The 26,166-nt window shown below is 44.8% G+C and overlaps 1 protein-coding gene across 1 annotated transcript in view; it reads right to left on the reverse strand.

Moving 5' to 3' along the window:
• SGSM2 (small G protein signaling modulator 2) overlaps positions 1-26,166 on the reverse strand; it is a 53,377-nt gene that overhangs the window by 23,621 nt on the left and 3,590 nt on the right. The window contains exons 3-6 of the mRNA XM_009881477.1: positions 7,852-8,014; positions 3,978-4,139; positions 1,057-1,124; positions 410-555 (exon numbers count right to left, since the gene is read on the reverse strand). Of these exons, the coding sequence (XP_009879779.1) occupies positions 410-555; positions 1,057-1,124; positions 3,978-4,139; positions 7,852-8,014 (539 nt within the window). The remainder of the gene's footprint in view (positions 1-409; positions 556-1,056; positions 1,125-3,977; positions 4,140-7,851; positions 8,015-26,166) is intronic.

Genomic DNA, 26,166 nt, shown 5'->3' on the forward strand with positions numbered 1-26,166 from the left:
ACACACAGAGTCAAGGCAGATCAGGTAGGACAGGAATGACTGTACCGGTGGGCCAATAAAACAGGAACAGTTCCATTTAGACCAATCTCTGTAAAGTGGAACTTCTTCTGGAGCCAGGAGACCTTGCAGGGAAATGCCCTGGACTCTTGCTCACCCCTGACCAAGGCAGCTCATAATTTCCTGTGAACTCCGGGTCAGATCACAAGTGTCAAAAGCCACAGAATTTAGTCCTGGATCTCAAACTTCTCTGCATACAGATAGAGGACATTTGGGTGCAAATGGATTTCTAATCTGTGATAAAGGGTCTATTACAGAAAGGTTTGGTAAGAATCTGATCTCTCCCTCCTGGGGTTGTTTTTATTATCAACCTGTGCCTTAACTCAGAAAGAGCTACACAGTAAATACCTACTCCCAGGGCTGGGCGCTTCGAAGGAGAGTCTTGGCGGCCGTGTACTCCGTGAATCCGGTGTCGCTGAACAAGCTCATCTGCTGAAGGGTCTGTCCAATAGTGATCTGCTGTTTTTAGCTTGGTGTACTCCAGAGCACAGGGTCCAACTAAGAAGACAGCCCAAAAGAGAAACCTTCTGAGTCTGTTCAGGAACACACTTAGTCTTATCCTGCTGGCCAAGTACTGAAAGTGAGATTTCCTTCTCAAGCCAAGTGGATTTTAATGATTGCTTAATGATCCTGCAGGATCAGCCCATAACAGAGACAATACATACAACAACCTGTCAGGTCTGTTATCTAGGGCTGTATGAAAATATTCCCGTAGGACACAATACGCTGCCACAGCAGCATTAGTAGTCACAGCCTGCTAGCAAGTGTTCAGTAAAAAGCCATTCCCATTTTGTTCTCTGATCCAATGAACATTTAATAATAAAACCAGATGACCGGTCTCTCCCGGTCTCGTATGCAACAAAACAACATCTTCTATTATAAATAGTTAAACTACATGCTAGAGATAAAAATCACCTTTTATAACACTGTCATAATACAGAATGTTTTAAGAAACAGTTTATTTTCTTTAGCATAAGAAGTAACTTTGCAAGAACTCACCTAGAAGAGAAGCCAGTATTGGGCCACAAACAGGATCTGCCAGTAAAGCTTCTTTTTCATAGTATTTACTAGGAATAACAGATTAGAGCCCAGTTAAAACCTGGTGGTTATTTTTAAAAGCTCTTATGCCTCCTAGTAGCATGAGTCCATTGACTTTGAATATATCACACGTTGCTGCTTACCAGAAAGTCTGCCAAAGGACGCAAAAGAGAGAAGGGCGGAGAAGGGAGGCAAGTGTGCGTGCAGGGGGCAGCTTGACTACTGAACTCACACAAAAACTGAGGCCAAACACTCATCTCAAGAGCAAATTCAGACAGTTAAATTACCTATATGAAAGGGAAGACTTAAGAGTGTAAGAGTTTTACCAAGGCTGCAAGGGGGATCTCGGCTGTGCATCTGGAGTGCTGTGCATGTACTGAAGCAGAAGACTTTTTCAAAGCTTGGTTTAGTTACAGTTCTAACACAAAAATTCCAGCAACAAAATTTTGCTGTGATTATCAAACACACTCTCTCACACAGTGGGCTGATCAGAAAACTGTGTATCTAAACAGCTGGAGGCAGGACCAAAGGGATCCAAACCCCATATACTTCCTGAAGTTGAGAGGTAGAGGAAAAGCAGTTGCTGGGATTATCTAGAAATCACCAATGCATGCGTCTCCTCTAAAAGCTCTAACGGAGCTCGACTGGCTCATCTACTGATCTCATAAAGAAGAAAAGTTGTGCTGGGTTTGCAGGTAAAGGCAGCTCTTACAACATGGTGTGTCCTGAACTATTCCTAAAGATCATTAAAATACATCGTAAGAAAGCTATGGAGAAATTAATTTAGCCTTTTTTAGACATCTGCTTTAGAATTAGATAATTTCTTAAACTGCATCAACAACATTGACTAGATCTCCATGGAGCATAAAAGGAGCCTAGAACAACCAGTTCCATAAACCTACACTCCAGACTTCTATATTTAACAAGATGACCACCCCTCCTACTTTGGATCCATATTCTGCCCTTGATTAGCTGTGTAATCTCAAGCAAATCACTTCCTCTCCGTATGCTCATTCTGCCTCATCTATTTTTGAACTGAGCTCTTGAGAGGCAGGAGAGCTTGCCTTTTGGTAAATGTGTTTACCCAGTATATTTGATTTGGGGTTTTGGGCACCAATGCAATATGGAGACAAACAATAACTCTCTACAAGCAATTTTATCAGTTTTCCACAGAGACCAAGAGATGCACACATTCTTAAACATCTCTTCCATCTGTGAGGAATAATCTTGAAACACTGTCAAGAACAATGAACAACTACAAACAGTAGCTCTTGCAATGACCCCAAAGTCTTCCCATCACAGCAGGCAAAGCTGACTTATAAAACCACATAGCCAAAAAATCAAAACACCCGCATTTCTTGAACTGTCATTATCCTCTGCTGTCTCTTCCACTAGATGGGGCTCAAACTCTAAACCATTTTCTCTTCCTCAAGAACAGAAGAAGAGGTGAAGGACTTAAACATGGAGCAGTTGAGCAGTCACAAAAAATGCATGAGACCAAGCCTTATGAAGAGGTTCGTTTTATTCCCTAAGTCAGGTTCTCAAAATCACACACCTGCAATTAAGGACCAGTTTCTAACTCATTTGATGGATGGAGAAGGCAGTAAGGTGAACATCTACCACACACAGTAATAGAACAATTGAGACCAAACTCTCTTGACGTGCCTCCAGGTCAATTATGTGGAAAAAAAAATTAAATATCCTTGTATCCATGTATCAGCAGATATATTGATACACTGGACTAAAATCCTTTCACTATGTCGCTGGGACACAGCCAACCCTCCCACTGTCTCTTCCGCATGCAGCTCTTAAAACCAACTGGCATTAGATATCCCAGAGCAACAGTTTTCTCTGAACAGCACAGAAAACCTTTCTTCCATTCTCTTTCTGTTTAGGGGCAAGATAGATCATGAAAATAAAGCTGATGACAAGGAAAACAGTAACGCAAACTTGGAAAATATGGTGAAAATTAGTTCCTCTGCCCTAGCTCTATTCCTTGTTCAGACCCAAGGGCTTTGGACAGCCAAGAACGTGTCCCCCCAGTACAGAATTACAGGAGCACCGCTGTGAACAAATTGCAATAGCAGTGGGTACAGAGGTACCTTTCTGGGACCACATCAAGCCTTAGAGTACCTATCTTTCTCTTCTTCTGGGAAATTGTCCCCAGTGTGCCCCATAATTCTTCTTTATAAGTTATGGGAGGGTAGGAAGGGTAAGAGTTACGAACCATCTCTTGGGCAACCAAAGCTAATGCTGGACAGTAGGAAGCAATGATAGAATAGAAAGGATTTGTTTTTTCCTCTTAAAGAGTCCCTGTGGATTACATCCATAGAGCACTGATGCTCTTCTCCAGTTTTGGAAGGGAAGATTCACTTTACACAGAGTTTGACTTTTCTAAAAGGGAAACATGATTCAAAGAACCAGTTTTCACAGCCCTAAGGCTTTGTCATTAACTCCTCCTGTTCTAAACTCATTTCCCCTTCTTTCATCTACAAGGGCATATTCTTCCCTGACATCCTAAAATTCCAAAGGATTATTTTCAACTAATGTAAGTGAATTAAGCACTCCTGACCTATTAGAACACATTTCTGTTCCACTAAGGTATAGGTCCCACTAGAATTTGGGCACCTAATATACTTCAAGTTAGTTTTTTAGCTGATTTCTGGAAAGCTGTATGGCTATTAACATTTTTTGTAAGTCTGAAACACTGTCAATGATTCAAAATGAAAGGATTTTTTTTCTAACTGCCCATCCAACTGGTTTTCTTCTTACCAGAAGTCTGCATCGCAGAAGTTTGCAGAAGACTTTTGATGAAATCCCGTGTTGCAGATACCTAAACATATCAGTCCAACAAGTCCCAGCGCTTCTGTTTCTTTCCTTACCTGCAGTTATCCACAATATACTGCACAATCTTGTCGAGCACTTTCTCAATCAATGCTGTGCGAACCCATATGTGTTTGATGGCCTGAGGTGTCAGGACAGGTGTTTTGCTCGTGGTTGACGCCTGCCTCTTGAGGGGCTCCTGCCCATTTGGCTGATTTTTCCTGCAAAAGGAGATAAAGTAGAAGTAGTCAGAACTGAGACTCTTCTCCTCGCAGAAAACTCTCCAGTGAGAGGCTGCGTGGAGAGGTGTTGGAATACACAGCACCTATCTGACAAACACGTATCTATACTATACTACCCCTCCACATTCCTGTGTTAGTCCTCACTAGCACTGGGGTACGGAGTTTTAGTCAGTCCATTGTCAGGGACTTTCTGAAAACCATGGTTCTAATGATTTAGGACGCCTCGGTTCTGAGTTATGAATAGGAGAAATCTGTAAAGACCATTCTGTGATTATCTAACTCACAAACAGACGCTAGGATGCTAAGCAAGCTCTAAAAAAAGCCCCCAAACAGGCCTGTAGTAGGAATCCTGGCCTGGGCTAGGTAGTCACCTATCAAAATACCTTTTCAGCTTCTGGAGCTTTAGGGAAAGCGCAACTTTTGAGTTCCTCCAAAACTCCCACATACTAGGCTGAAATGAACAGGCCGTAAATCCACTGCAGACCATAGACCACAAAAGAATGAAAAAACCAACAACATGCGAAGTGTAGCAGAAAATAAGTAGCACTTGATGAACAGAAGTTTGCTGCTTATGACACAAAGCTTCGCACTTCGTTGGGAAAGCCACAGGGAGGATGGTAAAAAGATTCTTGTCTGCCAGCTTTGCCTGCTACTTTCAGGCTGAATCTAGCCACGACCCCAAGAAAGCACACGGCTATTTCAGCATGGGATATTCCCACTGAGACCAGAAGCACAGAGTAGGATTTGAGATAGCACAGGCAGAGCTTTTCCAGGGACCTCCTGCCATACCATCACGGCAATCCTTGGGCGCAGGCCCATCCTTTCATTCTCTCTGTGAAGCACCATATATAGCTACAGCACAGCCTGTGCTGGCGTCTTGGCAGTGAGATCCTATCTCCTACCACCTACAGAATGACAACTAGACAACGAAGAGATAAGCAACATCAAACTGAGAAACTAGAAGGATAGCAAATGAGCATCTGAAGCCAGCTGGGAGCTTGCTTACAGCCAAGACCCCCTGCTTGTTGCTGCGGCATAAGCCAGCACAGCAACAGGTCGACCTCAGAAACGAGGAGCTTAATGCTGCCTTTCAGTGGCCGGATGGCACGCTGGCTGTACAGAGCACAACCGCTTCCCAGGTGTGGCTGTCAACCGGGACGCGAGGGCTGCTCAGCACGGTGGTCTCTGAACCACGCGGGAAGCTGTCATTCCTCCCTGTGGAGTTATCTGCCACCTGGAAAATCCACTTGACCCCAGTCCAACGTGGGACAGTGGCATGTTGTGCCCCAGGCACGCTGTGGGAAGGTGTTTTGCTGCATGAACAGGGTGGTGCTTTTCCCTGGAGACCCCAGTACGCCATGCTTCCTTCCGTGCAAAGCTTCACGTGGCCGGAGCTGCAATTCGCATCACGCCAAGGAGCCGTTTTGTGCCTTCTCAGCACATGCTCTTATCCATGCTGGGTGTCCTGCCACAGTGAGCATCCACCTCTCATCCATGAAATACTGGTATCCAAAATACGTTTTTATACTGACAACAATGCTCCCTTCACTTCTTCGGTGGCACTGACACAAATTATCACTTGTCACTCTTGAGATAATTAATGCCCTGAACAGATTTGGAACCAGAGGCTGATTTTGAGGCTGAATGTGCTGCCTAGAGCTTTCCAGTTCCTAAAAAGTGACCCACAAAAAGGAAAACGGGTTTGTTATCTCCATTTCTCTTTCCTGCTGCCTAGCAAAGTAGCTGAAACGTGAATTTGTGTTCCCTCCTCCCCCCCTGCTAGCTTTGCCTGCGGCATGAGTTATGTGAGACGAGGTGACAAGGTGACAACACTGCTCCATGCTGAATACCTACATGCAGCAGCAAGTCACAACGCACAATTTTATGCCGTGGTACCAGCCACACAGAGTCTCCCGTGACAGCACTGGTGGGGCACTGCCCCAAACCCTCTCCTCCTCTAATACATAATGCAACTAAGCCACATGTCCACAGCGTGGCAGGTGGTGAAGCTGTGGAGCTCCGCCACAGCACGTGATGGCATCTTGTCATGGGTCCACACTCCTGCATCAGGAGAAAGGGGGACGACAAAGCCGAGCACTGGGAGAGCTTCCTACTTCTGCACAGTTCTGCAGGTTTGCCGTGGCTCTCCATATACCGCATAGGGCTGACAGGGGACCAGTAACCCTCTTAATCTCTCTCCCAGAAAATTTTCCATTAAAATAGCAGAAAAAGAAGGTTCCATTTTGTCCTAATGAGGAGAGAAACCCTGACGTCTTCAACAATCTACAGCAGAAAATCCATGTTCTCATATGATCCTGTTCTTTGACAGCACTCCGGTCCCCTTTTCAGAAAGAGTGCAATTACAAAGACTAAATACAGTAGTTGGGTGCTGGTTTGAGTGAGATCTCCAACTCCTCTCCACAGAGACCCTAGTCCTCCATTAGGCCATGACAGAACCTCTACGAGGCAATATACACGCAGTGACAATCCCAAGTCAGGAAATACACATGACACCACTGACATCAGAGGAATTCAAATGTGTTTAATTGCATCCTACACAAGGGCTTTCTTAAGCCACAGCCTCAGGAGCAATTAGACTGCTACAGCCCTTCTGTCTCATTTTGTATGTTCAGCGAAGCGAGTCCACCCCCTGCAGTATTTCCCAATAGAGTCTCTTTGCTGTGCACATTTTCTACAGCACTTAAAATCTGTGGTTGTTAATACCTAAAAAACACACAAAATTTCTCCAAGAGAAACCACAGAATTTAAGTTCATTTGCTCGTTTCTGTTGGAGGACACAGCTAAAGGTCTCTGGTGGTTAGAGTAGGGTTCACGTGGGCTCTTAACCGAGGAGGAAGGCTGGAGAATTTTCAGCAGAAAGCATCCTTCTTCCCAACATTTAAAAAACTAAAATTAATAAAATCCCAGTTTGTATCAGTAGGCACACAATTTAAAAATACATCAAAAATAGATATGTACCTGTTAAAAACTACTTAACAAAGTCTGATAATTAGAAGTCTAATAAAAATGAATGCCAGAAAACTAGAGGAATGTAAGTGCTAATTTAAAGAACTGTCAATAATTGATGACTTCAATGCAACACATTGAAATCAAGCTCTCTTGAGAAGGCCCTCAAACAGCAAGTTGATAAGGAGGCTCTCACTGCCGACCACCTCTTCTTGAGTTCATCCTTCTTCCTATCATTCTTTGTATCCATTAACTCAACTATTTCTACCATAATACCCACAAATCTTCTGTTACTGGTTTGGCAAGAAGCATGCCAAAACAGCTTTTCCCGTAAGTCTGTTCTTCAGTTCCTTTTGCCACCCACATCCCTGCCCACCAACAGCCCAGACTGGTCCACCATACCCTGCCTGTGAGCCCTCTCCACAATCACCAGTTGTTATTCGCTTTTGTGGCTCCGTGTGGGCTGCATGCACTGACGCGCTATATTGAGAAGCAAAACGAAACGGCAAAGACCCAATTCCCAACCTCTGTCCCTCTGCTAGCTGTCAGCTTGATCAAACAAAAACATTCGCCTTACAGTTACAGACGCTAAAGAGAAAAAGCTTTAACAAAGGTGGCCAAGACAGACCCCTTTGCATTTCCCAAGCAGTCTCTGTACTGGAGGGTATCTCCGTGCTGCACACACATCGTATGAATTTTGGTGATAAACAGACCTCAGCCTCACCTGCTTTCCACCTGCTGCTGCAGCTCCTGCACTTTCTTGCATATGTCTCCAGCTATTGCATACGTCTTGCCAACTTTGGTGAAGAGCGCGGCCACCTTGTCAGTCCGCAGGAAGCCGGCAGCCCTGCGCTTCAGCATGTGCAGGAGACACACTTCCACAACGCCTGCAGGGAAGGGAAGGAGATAAAGTTATGGGTACTGCTGTCCTTCGGTGAATGCCACCTGCTAGCGCCCGCTGGTCAGGTGTGGAGGCAAGGGAACAGAGCGGGGAGGAAGGGACGGACAGACAGACTAGATCTCAAAATCAGACGATGCAAGCATGTGTCTAATCCACAACAATAAGCACCTTGTAAAAGCTACAGATAACATCAGTGCATAACTGAACCAAAGAACTGAAGTATCTCCCAGTATTTTCATCCCATTTTACACATGTCACTGTGAGAGAATTCCTGAGTCTACTGAAAATGAAGCCAAAGGCAAAACCTCTCTCGACTCCTTGTGGCAGAACCAGGTCCCCCAACTCAAGGTATAACTAGATAGAAATCTGCTTTTACTGAGACCTCTGTTTTGAGCAGAGGCTCCTATTTATCTCGGTGAGTTGCTGCATCCATTTCTCCCACTTGTATTTGTCAACGCTCTGGTGTTTGCAATGAAAAGGACAAACTGGAGGTCGCACTTTCCTGTTATTTGCTACTCATTTCCTAAATGACGTTAGGGGAATTTTTGCATTGGTCTGTGAAGAATGACACATGTAAGTTATACAGAGTTCAGTTTCAAACCTGAACTGACCTCTGAATGCAGAATGTGTGAAATTGCTGTATTTAACCAACTACTGGCATGCAGTCAAATATTAACTCTTCATGTCCCAAATGGAAGTGAGATACTTTCATTACGCCACTTCTCATTGGAAATAGAATCAGAGAATGGTTTGGGTTGGAAGGGACCTTAAAGATCACCTCGTTCCACCACCCCCCTGCCCTGGGCAGGGCCCCCTCCCACCAGCCCAGGTTGCTCCAAGCCCCATCCAACCTGGCCTTGAACACCTCCAGGGATGGGGCAGCCACAGCTTCTCGGGGCAACCTGCCCCAGGGGATCACCACCCTCAGAGTAAAGTATTTCTTCCTCATATCTCATCTCAATCTCCCCTCTTCCAGTTTAAAACTGTTCTGCGCTGTCCAATCACTCCACTCCCTGACAGAGTCCCTCCCCATCTCTCTTGGAGCTCCTTTAGGGACTGGAAGGGCCTATAAAGTCTTACAGCATCCCAGACTGGTGGGGGTGGGAAGGTCCCTCTGGAGCTCCCCCAGTCCACCCCCCGCCAGAGCAGGGGCACCTCCAGCAGTGGCACAGGACGGCGTCCAGGCGGGTTTGAATCTCTCCAGAGAAGGAGACTCCACAGCCTCTCTGGGCAGCCCGTGCCAGTGCTGTCACCCTCACGGTACTGAGCTTTCTCTTCTCCAGGCTGAACAACCCCAACTCTCTCCACCTGTCTTCACAGGAGAGGTGCTCCAGCTCTCATAGGTATGAAAATAACAAAAAAGTCTACCAACCCCCTCCCCCTCAACTGCCTTACGTATTCCATTCTCCCCTGGCAAGGGGAAGCCTACGGAAAAAGCATGAGACACATGCAAACATTACTATGGCTTTGGTTAACGCTGTTGGGAAGGAACACAGAAGCAATTTTATTATGCGTTTCACTGTTTAAAAAGGCATGTTCAAGACAGAACCACAAACCGCTCCTGCAAATCGCTCGTTACGTGGTGACTAACACAAAACTCAGAAATGAGGAGGCTGTGTGAGGAGAGAGACGTACAAGAATCAAAGCCAGAGACATACTTGCTTCACAACATACCGAACCCACAGGCATCGGAGCCCAGCTCAGTCACAGCTGAGTTGAGTTGGGTTTTTTTCGTTTTGGCTTTTTGTGTGTGTGTGTGTGTGTGTGTGTGTGTTTTGTTTTAATTTTCCTGAACTTTGAAACAAGTCTAATTGAGGGAAGTGCACTTTTGAGCTGTCTGGGTGGCAAAGAGAAGCTGGGTTGTCTGACTGTGTTACCAGGAGGGAACGTGTATCCACCACAGCACAGTGGCTGTCTCGAAAGCAGTACAATGATGATGCCTTCCACTCACCGAGATTATGGGAAAGACTTTTTCTTTCTGGTGAAAACAGGGAAGATAAGAGAATTCTAATCATCATCTTCCTTCACATTACGAACAAATGGATTAACAACAGTGAACTTGAACATCACCACCAGACATTGCAGTTCACTCTCCACTGACGAGTGGTCCACTGCCTGCAGCCACTCCAGGCTCTGCGCATTCACTCCGTTCTCAGTTACCCTGGGTTTGTCACCTCAAACTCAATTACAAACAGCTAGGCCTGTAACGAGCTTCCACCACCACTTGGATAGACTCTGATTTGAAATGCTTAACACACTTTAATCGAGTTATGTGGTGGGCACCCATGTTCCAGCCTAGAAAACTCTCCAAGCGCCAGGGGCAAGCTCCTACAGGAACGACTCGTTCAAGTCTGCATCAGCTACGAAGATCTCCAGAGGAAGATGCCCATGCACCTTCATGTGGTAGGACGTACAGCCTGGAGAAACAGCAGCTGTTGGCTACCAGATCTTTTAAGGAATTGACTGCAACTCATGCATCACTTGGTTAGGAGGTACAGAACAACGTGACAGATGTCAGGAAAAGACAGCATCACCTGTGGCCAGTACGAAGGTACCCTGCAATCACAGGTACTGAAGATGAACCAGTTGTGAGGACATTTGCTGGACTAAAATCAGCAGAGCTACTGGAAAACAAATAGGAAACGGAACAATTATGCTAGGGGAGATAAACCCCTCCCAAAGCACTGGAGGGATACAAGACAATAAAGCCATAAAAGCTGGAAAGACAGGCTCACCTTCCAACAGAGCCCACCAGCTCGCTTTGGACAGAAAGAGTAACAGGCCTATGCGCTGAGAAGAAACTATCACAGCCTGAGAGGGAGGAGAGATGCAGCCAGACCTACAACTACAACAGACCCACCGGTGAGGTTCATTTTGCAAACCTTACTGTAACATGCTCTGGTGGTCACCAGTAAAAGACCGCATTGCACTATTTCAGCCTCGCAAGACTGTGCATCAGAAATCTAACCAGCTGTCATTTGAACTGCTGCAGGAAAAAGAAATAAGATAAATACAAATAAAAAACAAAATAAAAGCCAAGCCTTCCCTGTCTATCAGCTTTTAAATCGAGACTGCAGATGACTCATACAGTCAACACTGTCCATAAAAAGGTATGAAGGAGAACGGACCGATTCATTCATAGGGAGGGGAAAAATCCCAACTGTATCTGCAAGGTGTGCACTCTTTAAACCCACACAAGCATGCAGCCCTTTCAGAGGGGTCTGAGTTCAGCATCTGAGCGATGCTCTCCTGTATTCGATGACGGCAGGCAGTCCTGTGGTAAACTGCAGTTAGAATTGCCACGTTAAATTGTCGTTACGAGTAACAAATGGTACTCCATCTGCTCTGATACACATTGCATCCCTCCCGAGATTCAGCAGCTAATTTTGAAAGAAGGCGGTATATTGTTGCACTTTAAGCCCCTTACTGTCAAGTGCTGAGCATTTTTTGAACGCTCCCCCTCCTTATCATACTTAAGGGCCTCCAAATCCCATAATACCTGAAAACCTGCACCTGAAAAAGACCTATCCTCACTGTCCAGTCCCTGAAAGCTAACCTAAGTCCCAGGCAAGCCTGAATGGCGTGCAGAAACACCTCCTGCATTCAGCTAGCCCAGACGCTACGGCAGTCGGGGGATGATAGCATGTGTCTGTACTGAACAGCGTTGGCAAAAAAGTCCCCTTCAGCACTGCTATCCTATTTCTTTGCTTTGCAAGACTGAAGAATGACCTGCTGAATGAACAAAAACATTAAGAGAAGCATTTATGAGGTATTAATAACTTCACATTTTGTGTCTTATCTCACTGGAAAAAAGAAAACTCTAATTGGCTTCCTGCTATCACTCACTACACAAATTAACCTAATGCATGTTCAGAAAGCACAACCATTTGCTCTTAGAGTGCAGAAAACAGCACCAGAAAAACAAACTGGAAATGCACTGTGGGATAACTATGCCACTATTTTGCTTTCAACTGTGAAGGAAGATACATTTTTAAGCTAAGTAACATTGGATAAAATCTGATAGAAGGTAAAATTTCCATGGAAAGTCCTAATGTCCCTATGAGACAGCAGGTGGAATTAAATACAGATGGCCTGGGGATTTGGGATTGTTAATTTTTAACAATTTTTATCAAGATATAACTAACCTGAGTTAGCAAAGCCAAGTACTCTAATTGTATACCCTGAATTCATTCTCTGTAAAACAGAGAAGTAAACATTCTCTCTTCTCCTCCTTCCTAGTCCTAAATTTATTTAGACTGCAAATTCTTCAGAATAAATTTGATATATTCCCTTATTGCACAACCTCTATGAGAACCACCGCAACTGAAACTCCAATTTCACCTTAAAATGAAACATGTACTATCTTAACAGTCTCTCCTGAAGCTGCCTAATCTGAAACACGTCACGCAAATGCTGCTGGCAAGCATGCCAAAAGCACAGGATCATGATGCACTGTGCTGCGACCGGCTTCTTCCACCACTCGAACAACAGGGACAATTCAAATAAACACAGGAAAACCCTACACACACACAGCGCCAGCCTCCAATAAATGAGTAACTCAGGAGATCGGCAAGCCCTGTGGAAAGCAGTACAGCTGGTATAAATGAAATAGCACGTCTCATGTACTTGCTGATAATGAAGGACTCATTTTTTCCTTTTGTTGCTGGTTTTTTTCTTTTCTTTTCTTTTTTAAATAAATAAGAGCATTTGAGCATTCACAGCATTCAGTCGATGTCTTCAGCATAAACGCTCATGCTATGCAAATCCACACCCTCTTCTGTTTCCAGGGCAAATGGACAAAGTGGCTGTTGCGTTAGAAAGTGGACAAAAGAAATACTGGCCCATCCGTGTTATTTCCATGTTGCTGTAACCCAAACAAAGGTTCACCGAGTGGCACGACACGGTATTCATACGCTTTTACACCCACTCTCTCTCTGAAAAAAATAGTGTGATTCACCTTTCTTTGCGATCCCTCATTTAATTGCTTATTACCTTCCAGTTTTACTTTAGACAGGACTGACAAACTGCTGTTCGGATGGATAAATAGAGTATCCTAAATTTAAAAAAACTGGTTATTACATTCTGTATTAGACTAAGGTCCCATTGCATCAAGCACTGTATGAACCCATACTGAGAGACAGTCAAACGCACATAGGTAAGACTGATAAAGAGTATAAGAAAATATGTGTAAGTTTATCCCACTTTTTGCAGTGAGAAAACAGCGTTCTTGAATACTTAAAAGAATCATCAGGAACTGAGGATCAAGGCGCTTATCAGCATTTTAGCTGTAAGTAGATTTATCTGGAAGCAGAGAAGAAAGGTTATTCAGCCTCATCCCTTTGTCAGATGGGCAGTAGGTCACCATGTTTCTCCTCTCCACCATATCCCCAAGAAGAGGACACCAATAACCCCTCCCCGATCGGGGCTTTGCTGCGGCTGGCCCTGGCGATGCCGCAATAGCTGCCCGAGCATTTCTTACTGCTCTTTGCCACGAGGGTCCTGCCCGGGCTGAACCCAGAGAAGTCCTAGCCTGGGAGAAGCAAAAACCAGACTCACTGAGATATTGTACGGCAGCAATGGAGCGGTGCCAACGGCCTCAGCTCCTTCAGACTCCTCTTCTCTTAGGATACAAGCCTGAATGCATCAAACAAGGCTACTGAGCAGCAAGTGTGACACTGCGTCCCACGCTGGTATACTTCCCAACCGAACCACTGCCTCAGAAGACAACCACCCCCTTGCCTTTTCACCCATATTATGCACAAAAGCCTACGTGCGGCACTATTCCCTGAAAGGAAGACCAGGAGACATGGGCACATCCCTGCCGACCCCTCTCAGCAATCGGCTTGTGCCAGGAACCACCTGCTGCAACCAAGGGACATCTGCAGGTGGCAAAGGCAATGCCCGTGGGCTCACACAAGTGGGAGCCCAGTGCCCACAACACCTCTGCAAGCAAGGCTGTTTCTCCTCAAAGGAAGAGGGAGCGTCTGTGCATCTAGCACAGAAGCAGCAGCGGGGGCGAGCACTGTTTGGTTGCCCGTGGGGTTTTGCAAGGCCAGGTGGAGCGGCATGGGAAGAAGAAAGAGTGATGACAGCATGGGGACGTTCTTCACATCACAGTCATAGATCCTGTCTAGCAACCATCACAACAACTCTTAACCCAGCTGCTGTTTTGCCCTGTCTTTCAATTAGAAATAAAGAAAATGAAAAAAGAAAAGCAGCTTTCCGGATGCCTGAAGCAATGCAGTAATAATTGGTTCCAAATCTTAAATGAAGCAACCTGCCTTTAAAAATAACTGCAAAGAAGTGCATTGCTGTTGCTTAGGAAACAGGCTCTCTTCCCACCTTCCCTGTTGTGGTTTTTTTTCTTTCTTTAAAACAATAAAATATTAATGAAACAAATTTAGTGAAAAGCACAGCAGGCACAGCTTTAATTATTAATAAATGTTGCAGCTGCCATGGAGGGCAATTTCCACAGTGACTGTCCCTAAAGCCCCAATATTTAATTATTCCATTGTGACATTTCTCATCACAAGGACCTGGCATAACATCAGTCCCCAACTGACTGTAATACACGTGTAGTGCTTATTTGGGAGGGGAGAGAGGCCGGAATTAGCTGCTGGATTGCCCCAGGACGCATGTTCCACGGGATGAGAGATGGATGCACCATGTCCAGTTCTATGGGTAAGGCACCCTCAGACCTGGGTTCAGGTCATGGCCCCAACCCGTGCGACCTCCACGTCACTTCATTCTCCTCTGCTTCACCCACAGGCTGAGGCTAACAGTGCTGTCTCCAAATTGTCTCTCCAGGCTCCTTCATAGAAGGGAATTATTCAGCTGACTGACTTTACCTTCACATCTGACCTAACCTGAACTAGCTTTCCAACACCCAGTGGCTTTCATCCAGTCAAACTACAAAACGTTTGAAGAGGGCAGTACATCTTGCAGCACAGATGCCCTCCTATTCCAGCCCTGGGGACCGTATAGATGTCACCTCTGTAGCGCAGGACCGCGGGAAGGCACCCCTCCAACACGGCCACCCGGGAGCTTCACGGCACGTTAGTTAAAGAGGTCGGCTCCTGCAAGAGTCACTCACTGTGTGTCCAAAGGCAGACACCCATCTCATCGCACCTTCTCAGCATCACCCACAGCCACGTCCCCCTGCACGCGCACACACAGCCAAGCTCAGTCGAAAAGGAAACTTCAACACGTCCTGAAAAAACTTGCAGAAGAATCACCTCAAGCTGAAGAGTCTTTCAAAAGACCTGAGGACCTTGACAGTGGTGCTCTAATGGCTTTACAGAGAGAAAATACAAGGTATTTAAGGACATCTCCTTAGTTTTCTCCTTCTGTTTCTCTCCTGTTTCAAACCAACCACAAATACTAGATTTCTAAGCATTGGATTGAAACAGTGAAAGCACACTCCTTACAGTGAAATAAAACAGCATTTACAAACTTTTCTTCCTGAAAACCCATGTCTTCGCAGGGAATTCTCCCCTTTTCTGTGCAGGAAGGCCTCCACAAAGCCATGGCTCTGCAGTTAGGCTGCTTACGCTTCCTCCATGCTAGTGATCTGCAAGGGAATTAGCACTGTTTCTTGGCCAGCTCTTGGATTTATATCAATTCTCCGTGGCAGGCTCGCAGCATGCATCTTGCAGGCTTGTGGGAATAGGTGAAAACAAACTGAACTCATTTACCCTGAATACAATGTACTCCCCTCCTGTCGTTCTGCTGGACGATGTCAGAAACGACAAGAAATTTTAACCGAACACACGAAAGGGTACGGTGTGCACAAACACCGCCCTTCCCCATTTCCATAGCGCACCAGCGTACATTTGCAATCAGTTGAATCAATATAGATTATGTATTGCGACCACACTCAAGACACACAAAAAACCCAACCAGCATGCAACGGAGACAACATCAAGAATACACGGCAGAGCTGGGGGCTGCGAAAAAAAAATCTTGACAGAGAACTATTTTGGGGGAAAAGAGATGGAGAGTTGGGTAAATCAAGTTTCTGCAAACCAACTTTTCTTCACTTTTAAGAAACCAAAAATAGGTAATCCCTCTGGAATTGCAAACTATAGAATGCAGAGCTTAGACTGCTGCCTAAAAAGATGGCACACAAAACATTTTAGGGGTTATAGTTAGAAGAACCTTAGGGACAGGAAAATGAAGTTATTTACCTATTTGAAAGAAAATGAACCATTTTCCCCTTTTTGGAATCTGACATTCTAAAAAGACATAAAAAGAGATTAAGATTTAGCTGTTTCTGGAAGAACTGATAACATCAGAAAGACACAGAATCATAGAATGGTTTGGATTGGAAGGGACCTTAAAGATCACCTCGTTTCCCGCCCCTGCCCTGGGCAGGGCCACCTCCCCCCAGCCCAGGTTGCTCCAAGCCCCGTCCAACCTGGCCTTGAACACCTCCAGGGATGGGGCAGCCACAGCTTCTCGGGGCAACCTGCCCCAGGGGATCACCACCCCCACAGGAGAGAATTTCTTCCTAATGTCTAATCTAAACCTCCCCTCTTTCAGTTTAGAACCTTTCCACCTTGTCCTATCACCTTGTCCTTGATCCAGAGTCCCTCCCCAGCTCTCCTGGAGCCCCTTTAGGCACTGGAAGGGGCTCTGAGCTCTCCCCTTTTTCGCCTTCTCTTCTCCAGGCTGAACCCCCCCACTCTCCCAGCCTGTCCTCCCAGCAGAGGGGCTCCAGCCCTCACAGCATCTCCGGGGCCTCCTCTGGCCCCGCTCCAACAGCTCCGTGTCCTTCTGCTGTTGGGACCCCCCGAGCTGGAGGCAGCACTGCAGGGGGGTCTCCCCAGAGCACAGCAGAGGGGCACAATCCCCCCTCACCCTGCTGGCCATGCTGCTGGGGATGCAGCCCGGGATGCCGGGGGCTTTCTGGGCTGCCAGCACACATTGCCGGCTCATGTTGATCTTCTCACCCACCAACACCTCCAAGTCCTTCTCCTCAGGGCTGCTCTCCATCCATTCTCCACCCAGTCTGGATTTGTGCTTGGGATTGCCTCGACCCAGATGCAGGACCTTGCACTTGGCCTTGCTGAACTTGATGAGGTTTGCACGGTCCCACCTCTCCAGCCTGTCCAGGTCCCTCTGGGTGGCATCCCCCCCTCCAGCGTGTCAATCGCTCCACACAGCTGAAGTGCCCTCAGGTAGTTTTGTGTACAAACAGGTAGTTTGTACACACACACACAGCTTTTATTTACATGCATGTACCCACATGGGTGAATAACTACTGCACACTTCCTGAGCATAGCACAATGCGATCCCGACCCCACCTACTGTCACCACACTTACAACAATAAATACATACAAAAACTGACTACAGAAAAACACAGATATTCATTATGTATAGACTGGAAGAGCAGCACTGCACTTGGAATAAATCAACACAGCTCAGGTAATTCCCTTATATGGTTCAGCCGACAGCAGCCATCTAAAAAGTCATTAACTGCAGCCAGTTTTGAGGAACATCCCCTGCAGTATCCAGTGCTGAATTTAATTAAGTGCAGATATGTTATTGATTTACAGTCCAAATAATCACGGCCCCCAACAAGCTTTGGAAAATGTCACTTTTTTATGACTTCAAAAAGGCTACTTCTTGCAGGGTCAGGTGGACAAGTTCAGTTTTCTCTCTTTTTTGCCTTTATGAAAATCTTGACATGACTTAATGGAGTGTGAAATAAGAGAGCTCTAGGGATGGGGCTGGAGGGGTGGTAAGCAGAGAGAAGAAGGTCTGTGGAAGGATTATTTATGGGGTTTATTTAGCAGATGAGATTTTCCTTAGACAGGAAGAAATACCGCAGCTAAATACCTTGTTTTCATGGAAACTGTGCACAGGGAATTGAATTCATGAGGTTGAAGAAAATAAGAACAAGTGAAAAGAGGGGGATGATGAAGAAGCAATCAGATGCTCACGATCTCCAGCTGCTGTTGCTTTACCTAGCTAATAACGGATCTGCCCAGTTTGAAACCAGTTTTATTACCAAGTTATAGCACGCCATGTTGTTGAGAAATGCATACTGAGTAGATGAGATACGCAGCGGTACCTGCATACTAGCTAAGAAGCGAATGACTGCAGAGGAGATACCCAAATTTGCTGCTTTGTCCAAAGGGCATTTTATAGAAGAGGGAGAAACTGAACATCAAGCATGTGTTTAAATCTCAATCCCCATCTGACATTCTGTCTTCAAATGCCAAGGACCGTAGACTCTCCAGATACAGCTGCACTGCTAATAAGGGACTTGATGTGACAAAGCCAAGTACGCTCACGGGACACTAGGCAAGGACAACAAGGAGAGAGCTGTGCTACAGCCAAGCTCTCACTCCCACCGGCCTCACCTGATCTGCAGTACATCATTCATCAAACCCAAGCACGCCGCAGCCACCGCAACTGAGATGGAAGGATACCCTTGCCTACCAGAACAAAAAGCACCAAAAAAAAAGGTGGTTCATCTTGAACTGACCATATTCCTCAGACCTCTGGTGCTGTGCTTTAAATAACATAGCACGGGGCATGAATGATATAAAGATATCTGCAATCAATTCTTAATTTTCAAGGTTGCAAGCATTTTCAGGGTTAAGCACATAAACCTCCACAATGAAAAGTGTTCATGTGTCACCGAGACAGAGGAAGTACCCTTAGTACAAAAAACCAAACAAATTGCTTCCTAGAATAGAAGAGTAGGAGGCAAGAGTATAAGAAGTAAAGTCCAATTAAATACATTCTTTATAATTGCAACCTCAAACTAATGCGTCAGTAGTTAAGTACAACTCATGCTTTATAACTGGGCATCCCTTAATAGCTACATGCATCAGAGTTATCTGTGCTGATGCGTTTCTTCCATTGCTGATGTATGACTTCAGTACTTTCTTTTAGCATATATCCATTTTTCATTTCACCACAAGACTGTGGACATCTGAAGCTTGCAGCTTCACTGTAAGTCTGGTGTATTTATTAGACACTCTTACTCACAGCAGCCCTACCGTGGCTATATCAGAACAACATCAGCACTGCTAAGAGATGGGCATCTCGGGGAGTTAAAAGGCCCTGTATTTCTGCTGCGGCTCTTATTCTGACCGGTCAGCTGAGAAGTCAAGATGCCCAATGTTAGATCAACTGGGAGGGCAAACTGTTTTCATATTCAATTTCATTTTCATTTCAAGATGCAACATGAACACCTTTAAAGCATCTGTTACTTATATTCACGTTTGTTAAACACTAATGTAGCAAATCACTTGGAACCCATGCAAAGGAAAATACCAAAGCGAAAGGTGCTGGAACACCAAGTATTTTTATTTTACAACAGCACAAAGAGACATTACCTGTGATCAGGACTGCACAGAGCTGGGTCCTGTGCAACTGTCTAGGGGGAGACAGCCTCTGCCTTGAAGAGTCCATCCATAAAACTGCACCTGATGACTACCAGAAAAAAACCCTTTCCATTTCACTCTTGGAGGTTTCATGTGAAAGGATATTCACTGTTACAGAAATGTTGAAAACACGCTATAGAAGAATGATTTAATTTGAAAACTCTACTTATAGTTAATTGGATGGTTTGAATTCGTATCAGGAGAAAGCACCTTTTCTCCCTGGAAGCACGGTAAAACCAGCAGTTACTGGGAACTGCACACCCAAGGCTGTGGGGTTTCATGGTTAAGCTAACCTGGGCTCGAGCTACTTGTGTTTTGCTCTGCCACACAGACATTATATTTTCAATAAATCCCTGGGGACAAAAAAATCTAAACAGACAATCCTCAGTTCTAAAGATAGTTCTGGCTGGGGAAACATCAGGGCTGGAAGTTGGTGACTGCTCCTCTTTAAAATCTTGACCATTAAGCTTCAAGGATCTCAATAACCTTCAGAAAATGGAAGTGTTTCCATTAAACACTATTAAGGGTAAATCAAAATTACTGAGGCTTCTCTAAATAATTGAATATGATCCAATTTGATGGCCTAGGACTAAAGTAAGATGTTTAGCAGAGTGCTCTAAAAACCATGAGAGATTATGTTTCACTTTTCAAACTAAAAACACATGCAGATCAAAACCTGTTTGATTTCACATCAGAGCCAATATTCACTCTTTTTTTTTTCCCCTCTCTATAGCACACCACTCATTACTTTAAAGCAGTCATCTTTGGAGCACAATAAAACCCTTTTAAATTTGTGTGAAAAAATATTTGCCTCCCCCCAATTATGATCACCTGGTACTCTCTTTGGGCTAACGTGTTTATGAAGTGAGGTAGAATCTCTGTAAACTATTTTATAAGCATTATAGATCACTGAAAACGTTCAATTTGTTTTCCAAACAGGAGCAGTAATACAGGGAGGTTTGTATTTTGTTTATGAGACCTGCATATCCATAGAAGATTAGCTACATTTTTAAAAATATCAATGCCAAGGGTAGAAAGCCAGAAGAATTAAAATATTAAATTGTCTGGTTGGACAATGGTTATTTACATCCGTTTCTGTGAGCTAAGGAAAAAAGAGAGGAAACTGAACTCTTATTTTTTTGTCAAAGCTAGCAGCATTGTGCTATTTGGAAGCCTCAAGGGAATCACCTAAAAACCCCAAAGCATAAAGTATCTCTTCCTAACGGGGTTCATTTTCAGAGGAACTAGAAGGCTGTAATTCCAACTTAAATTGATGGGAACTCTCAGGACACTCCAAAAATGAGGTCCAGACTAGCTCCAAATCAACCTCCTGGTCCTTTCATCTGTTAACAGTTTGTTGCTATAATTTAAACAGGAGGCAGAGAAACAGCTTCTATCAGGAACTTATTTCTCACCTTAAAAAAAAAAAAAAGTTTCCCACATTGCTGCCTTCCACAATTTTGCTGCAGGTCTGTGGATATCTGATACTCTTCTGAAAGCTTTACCATCTTGAAGCATGCCTCTGGATAAGAATCTCTGGATAAGAAATGTATTTAAGACATATATTTCTATTCCTTAGTTGATTTTATTTTCCTGTCGTGAACTTTAATCAAGTCTTATAATTTAGGGCCATGAAGGAAAAGATTTCTGACTCATGATTTTTCATTGCTTGGGGCTGGCAATGGTGACGTTTGGTGACTCTAATAATTGCTTGGATTTCAGGTCCTGAACGAGAAAACACAGAACACGAGCTACAGCATCATGCAGTCATTGGTTCCTAATTAGATCTTCTCTTTCAAACACAATTAACTTTGTGCAAAATGAGATAACAAGTCATCATAAGACCAATGAAGAAAACAGTCTCACAACTAACCACATTTTTGTGGTTAACCCTTGTGTATGTTAGCAGCTTAGATTCCCAACCAGCACTACCGGGCACTCCTGCAACTCAGACACGCTATCCGTCCCCGAAATACCCCAGGTATCTGGTCTCGAGGAGTCACCAGCCATATTCACGTTCAAAGGTTTCCTGCTTTTCCACTGCCAGCTTTGACAGAGACATACCCATGATTTCAATTGACACTATTTGACTGTATTCCTACAAACATTTACAGACCCTGAAACTTAGGATCTCAACTGATCTCAGACTGAGCACGTGGCTCCAGAAAATCCAGCCACACAATTGCTTTCCTACTGTCTACCACCTCCAAAATGAATGGAGTACTCATCTGCTGTGGGAAGCTGTGCCGACACCTAACTAAAGCTGGGAAGTAACCATCAAATTGTTTGGTAGAAAGTCCAATCTTAATAAGTGTTTTGCAGGTTAACTGCAATCATGTTACATACTGAATTGGTTCTAAAATGTTAACAGGACCCAAGAACCATTCTGTTTCTCGGAATCTGCCAGTCCTTTCACTGTGAACAGATACTGACTGATACAGAGCTATTCCTACTAACGTTTCCCTCCACTTACTTTCCAAGAAGGAAGCATCTTACCCTGATGATCATCCACGCCTAGGTGCCCCAGGGCGACGTGAAAGGAATCTGCAATGGATGGATACGGGGCCTCCACATTAGGTCTCCTCTGGAGTGCAGAATTAAAGCCTAAAGCACAGCCGCTTCAAAAGCACTTGTGCGTGAGAGTTTTCCTCCACTTTGCTTCCCAGAACAATAAATGCCTGTGCAGTCCTGATGTACGCAGACACTTTAGGAGCTTGAAAGCGAGAGCACACAACATGAGATACGCTGCAGCAAGGCAAACGGGGCATAAACAGTTCAATGGATTTTGGTTTTCTTTTTTTTAGATCTGTGGTATTTAAACACAGCATTACCCAGAAAAAAACCCAGTAATTTTCATCAGTTAATAAGAGAAGAAAAGCAATATGCGTAATGGAAATGGAAAGAACGAAACCTGAGGTGAACGCAGCTTGACCTAGGCTGTCTCCTAGGCTGAGTGAGCCACGCTCCACCGCCTCCTCTCACAGGAGAGGCTCTCTGTCCCTCGTCTCGGCACGTCGGGTATGGAATGCACCAGCACATGAATTTGCAGTGAGTTTCGCAGTGAGTTTTCTCAAGAAATCTATCCAGATAGAGTGGTAACTTAACATTCAGAAATAGCAAACTAACTGCTCGGGTTTTAGAGGAGAAAAATGTTTCTGGTCTGTAAGTCTGGTCTAGATAAAACACAGCTTTGGAACAGATTCGGAAGGCAAAGATAATTAAATGAATCTTAGGTAAGGAAAAAGAAAGATTTGAAAGATTTCCAAATGCCTCTGAAGTGAAGGACTGTAACCTACACCGGAGGTTAAGTCAAATTATATTAATAACTGGAAATGGGGAGAAACACCACACGTCAAGTATCTGAAATATACTAAAAAAGATACCCAAAGTATCGAGAAAACAAAAAGATAGGAGTTTTCCTGTTCTTTTTGATGAAAGAGCTTCAGTGCCTTACAGAATCCGAGTTCAGTTTCTTCGCTTTCTAGTTTGCAAGTGGTTAGGTCACACTCGCATCAACACCTCCGCACCAACAGAATGCGGGCTGCAATTCAGAGAGGCGCTTGGATCTACAGGTCTTCCCTTCCCTGCCAGCAAAAAATGCAGTAGTGCGATAAAACCACAGAAAGATGCCTGAAACGTCAAATCCAAACCTACAGCCTACTCCTGGTTGACTTGAGCTCACGTTCAGAGGCTCGAGCAGATCCGCACTGCCGCTGCCGGCACCCAGTTAACAAGCCGAGGGTCCCCGGAGCTCAGGAACAGGCGGTGCAGCTGTGGGGCTCCAGACCAAGTAAAAGCCTCTCGCCACAGCGCGCTGAACAGAACGTCCTTTCTGCAACTCCTCCTCCATCATCAACCAGTCAAAAGAGAAGACATTTGGCTGCCACAATAAAGAAAAAAAAATATATATATAAAAAAATATTGTACACATAATGCCCATAACGGTCTAAGGAGGAATACCCCAAGAGATGAGGGGCCCCTTTCTGCAGCCATCCAGTGGTAGCACACCGATGGCTTTGGTTCACTAGATGTGCACCATGTGCAGCTACGAGGAATGTCACGGCTGCAGCTATCACCTTTCCTCTGGTGTGAGGGGCTCCAGAGAAAAGTCACCACCAGTCACTGAACTGGGGGAGAAGGAAGAGACAACGGCGATGACCCTGCAGTAAACCCATCCATTTCCCAGCACAGCTCCTGTGCAAACCCCGACGGGTCCCCAGGGAGGTCCGGAGGCACAATTTCCACGACAGTGAAGGAACCCCCCAGCTCTCGCCTCTCCGTTCACACCCCAAGGAACGCGTGCGACACAAACCTGCACTCCTCAAAGAAGGTTTAAAGGAAGTCTCAAGCATGACGTTAAATACTGTTCTACAGCTCAAAATCAGAACTGGCCTTTTCATTTCAGCCACAAAGGGATTCTGTACATTTTAATTAATGGGTTTAATTACTGGTAGCAGATTTATTATTCAGGGAAAAAAAACCCACCTTTTCGTGCAGTTCATCCCTTCCCTAATTCGAATAAAAATCTAATTGGAAAGCCAAGTTCTGCAAGTTTGACAGTGCCCAAGTTACCGTTTTTAGTCATGTTTACTGCTAACCTTCCCACCAAATGCAGTAACTACATCTACTTTGACGAGCAGGCACTCTGGGTTTACATCTGAACAACATACATTTTGATTCTGGCACATCCCAGCTCTCAATAATCCACCTGAAGTCTATGGCAATTATTTTACAGCATGAGACTTCAGGATTATTTCATTTAATGCACTCAAAATATTTGTTCAAAGAGAACAAACTACTGAGACTCACTTCAAACAATATAAAAATACCTTTAAATTATAAATCAAGCCAAGCACAGTCAACTCCTATGAACAATAATTTAATTGCGAGTCAATTCAAAGTTCACATTTCCTTTAAAACAAACATGCAGTGAATGTTGAACACTTTGTACAATCCCCATTTTTGTTTGTCAGCATCCTTGCTACACTTAAGTTATAATTACACCAACCAGAACAATACGCTGTTAACTTCACTGAGGGTGATATTGTCTGGACAAAGTTTGTTTTCAGAGTACCTATCAATTTACCTTTAAAAATAAGACATTAAAAATACACTCTACATTTAATTACTATTATTACAGGAGCAGTGTCCTTCCGGCGACATAACCCATTCACCACACATCACGCCTGCACCGTGTACATGGCACGCTTTGAGTGTCTTTTCCAGGAGAAGGCTCCTCACACACTCCCTTTTCTTTTTCCTCCTCCAACGAATAATGTACACAAACGGCACATACAGTTTGCGCAATCAGGGGCAGTTATTACAGCTCTGCACAGAGAGTAAACAAGAAAAACGTGAAGTGCATTAAACAAATGTCCCGGTGACCCACGGTGTTGCAATGAACAGAGCCCGGCCACCCGTTCCACCATGGATGCACTAACTGGGATGAATGGCAGAGACGGAAGATAAGCCTGCAGAAGCCTCTCCTAAAGTTTCTCTTGCCAACGGTGCCGGAGGCACGCGGACCCTGCAAACTGGGCAGAAGCCCCTGCCTGTGCCCTGCTGAAGGCACCAGCTCTGCCAAGTGTCCTTGGCTGCCCCAGTTCCTCAGGGCTCCCTTGCTGAGCAGACAGGACAACTGAGCTCATCACACTCGCATTAAATACATCCACTGGAAATGAGACAGCTCTTCGAAAAACATCAAAATGCTGGTTTCAAAGATGAGATTGAAAGTGTCTGAAGGGCCTTTTTTTTTTTTTGACAAGATAAAGAGTGTCACTAAGCATAGTTTGAATTGGCCTTGTACATCTGGAGTAAAGATACCCTAATCTGGTACATTTCTGTACCAGAAATGAAACCCTCTGTATAATTATTTAATTTTTTTTTAGATGAAAGGGGGAAGAGAGAAGAAATATTAAAAAGTGAGTTAATGAAAGATCTTGACAGGACACATAAAGGAGACCACTTGGAGAAAATCAGTCCTGTGCGACTCACGACATGAGCTACACATCCCTAAAGACATAAAGAACAACATTCGGGTAACCTTGTCTTGGATGCATTCGTGAATAAGGCATGTCCCGTTATGCTTGCTGTATGAAGCTGATTTAAACAGTTTTTTTAATTCTTTGCTTATAGCAGCACATTACCGTCAGATCTAAAGATGGGCGCCAACGCAGAAAAAGGCTAAGCAAAGCTGCAGGTAGTTTTCAGACAAACACAGTAAAAGTAACGCACTGAACCTGGAAAACCCTGCTTGCTGGTCACTGGTGAATACACATGAGGGAACTGCAGAGACAGACAGAAGAAAAGCTTCCTTCTTCTCCCCCCTTTCCCTCAGAAGCGTAAAAGCTGGGAAGGGCTCGTGTTCCCGGCGAGAACACGGCCAGCGGTGACAGCTTCAGGGAAGCTGGTGAAAGGACGCAGGAGGAGAGCGACGGCGTTCTCCCGGGCACCCAGCTGAACGAGCAAGGCACGGTCCGCACGTCACGCGGTGTCAGCTCCCGTTACTAAGGAAACGGCACCAGATAACCCAGCCTGAAAACATCCCCATCCAGTTCCTACCAGAAATGCCTGTCCACTAAAGATGCTATCCACAGAGCTTGCGTCATTTCATTATACTCGGACCGACAACACAATACCGCTGAAATTCACTCAACAACAACCTGTAGCCCAAAGAAATTTGGAATTTTTGTCCCAACGTGGCACCCATCAGCCACTCTGCACACAGCCCAAACTGAA

This window comes from Charadrius vociferus, unplaced genomic scaffold, assembly GCF_000708025.1.
Source record: "Charadrius vociferus isolate BGI_N301 unplaced genomic scaffold, ASM70802v2 scaffold323, whole genome shotgun sequence".
NCBI classification, from domain to species: Eukaryota; Metazoa; Chordata; class Aves; order Charadriiformes; family Charadriidae; genus Charadrius; species Charadrius vociferus.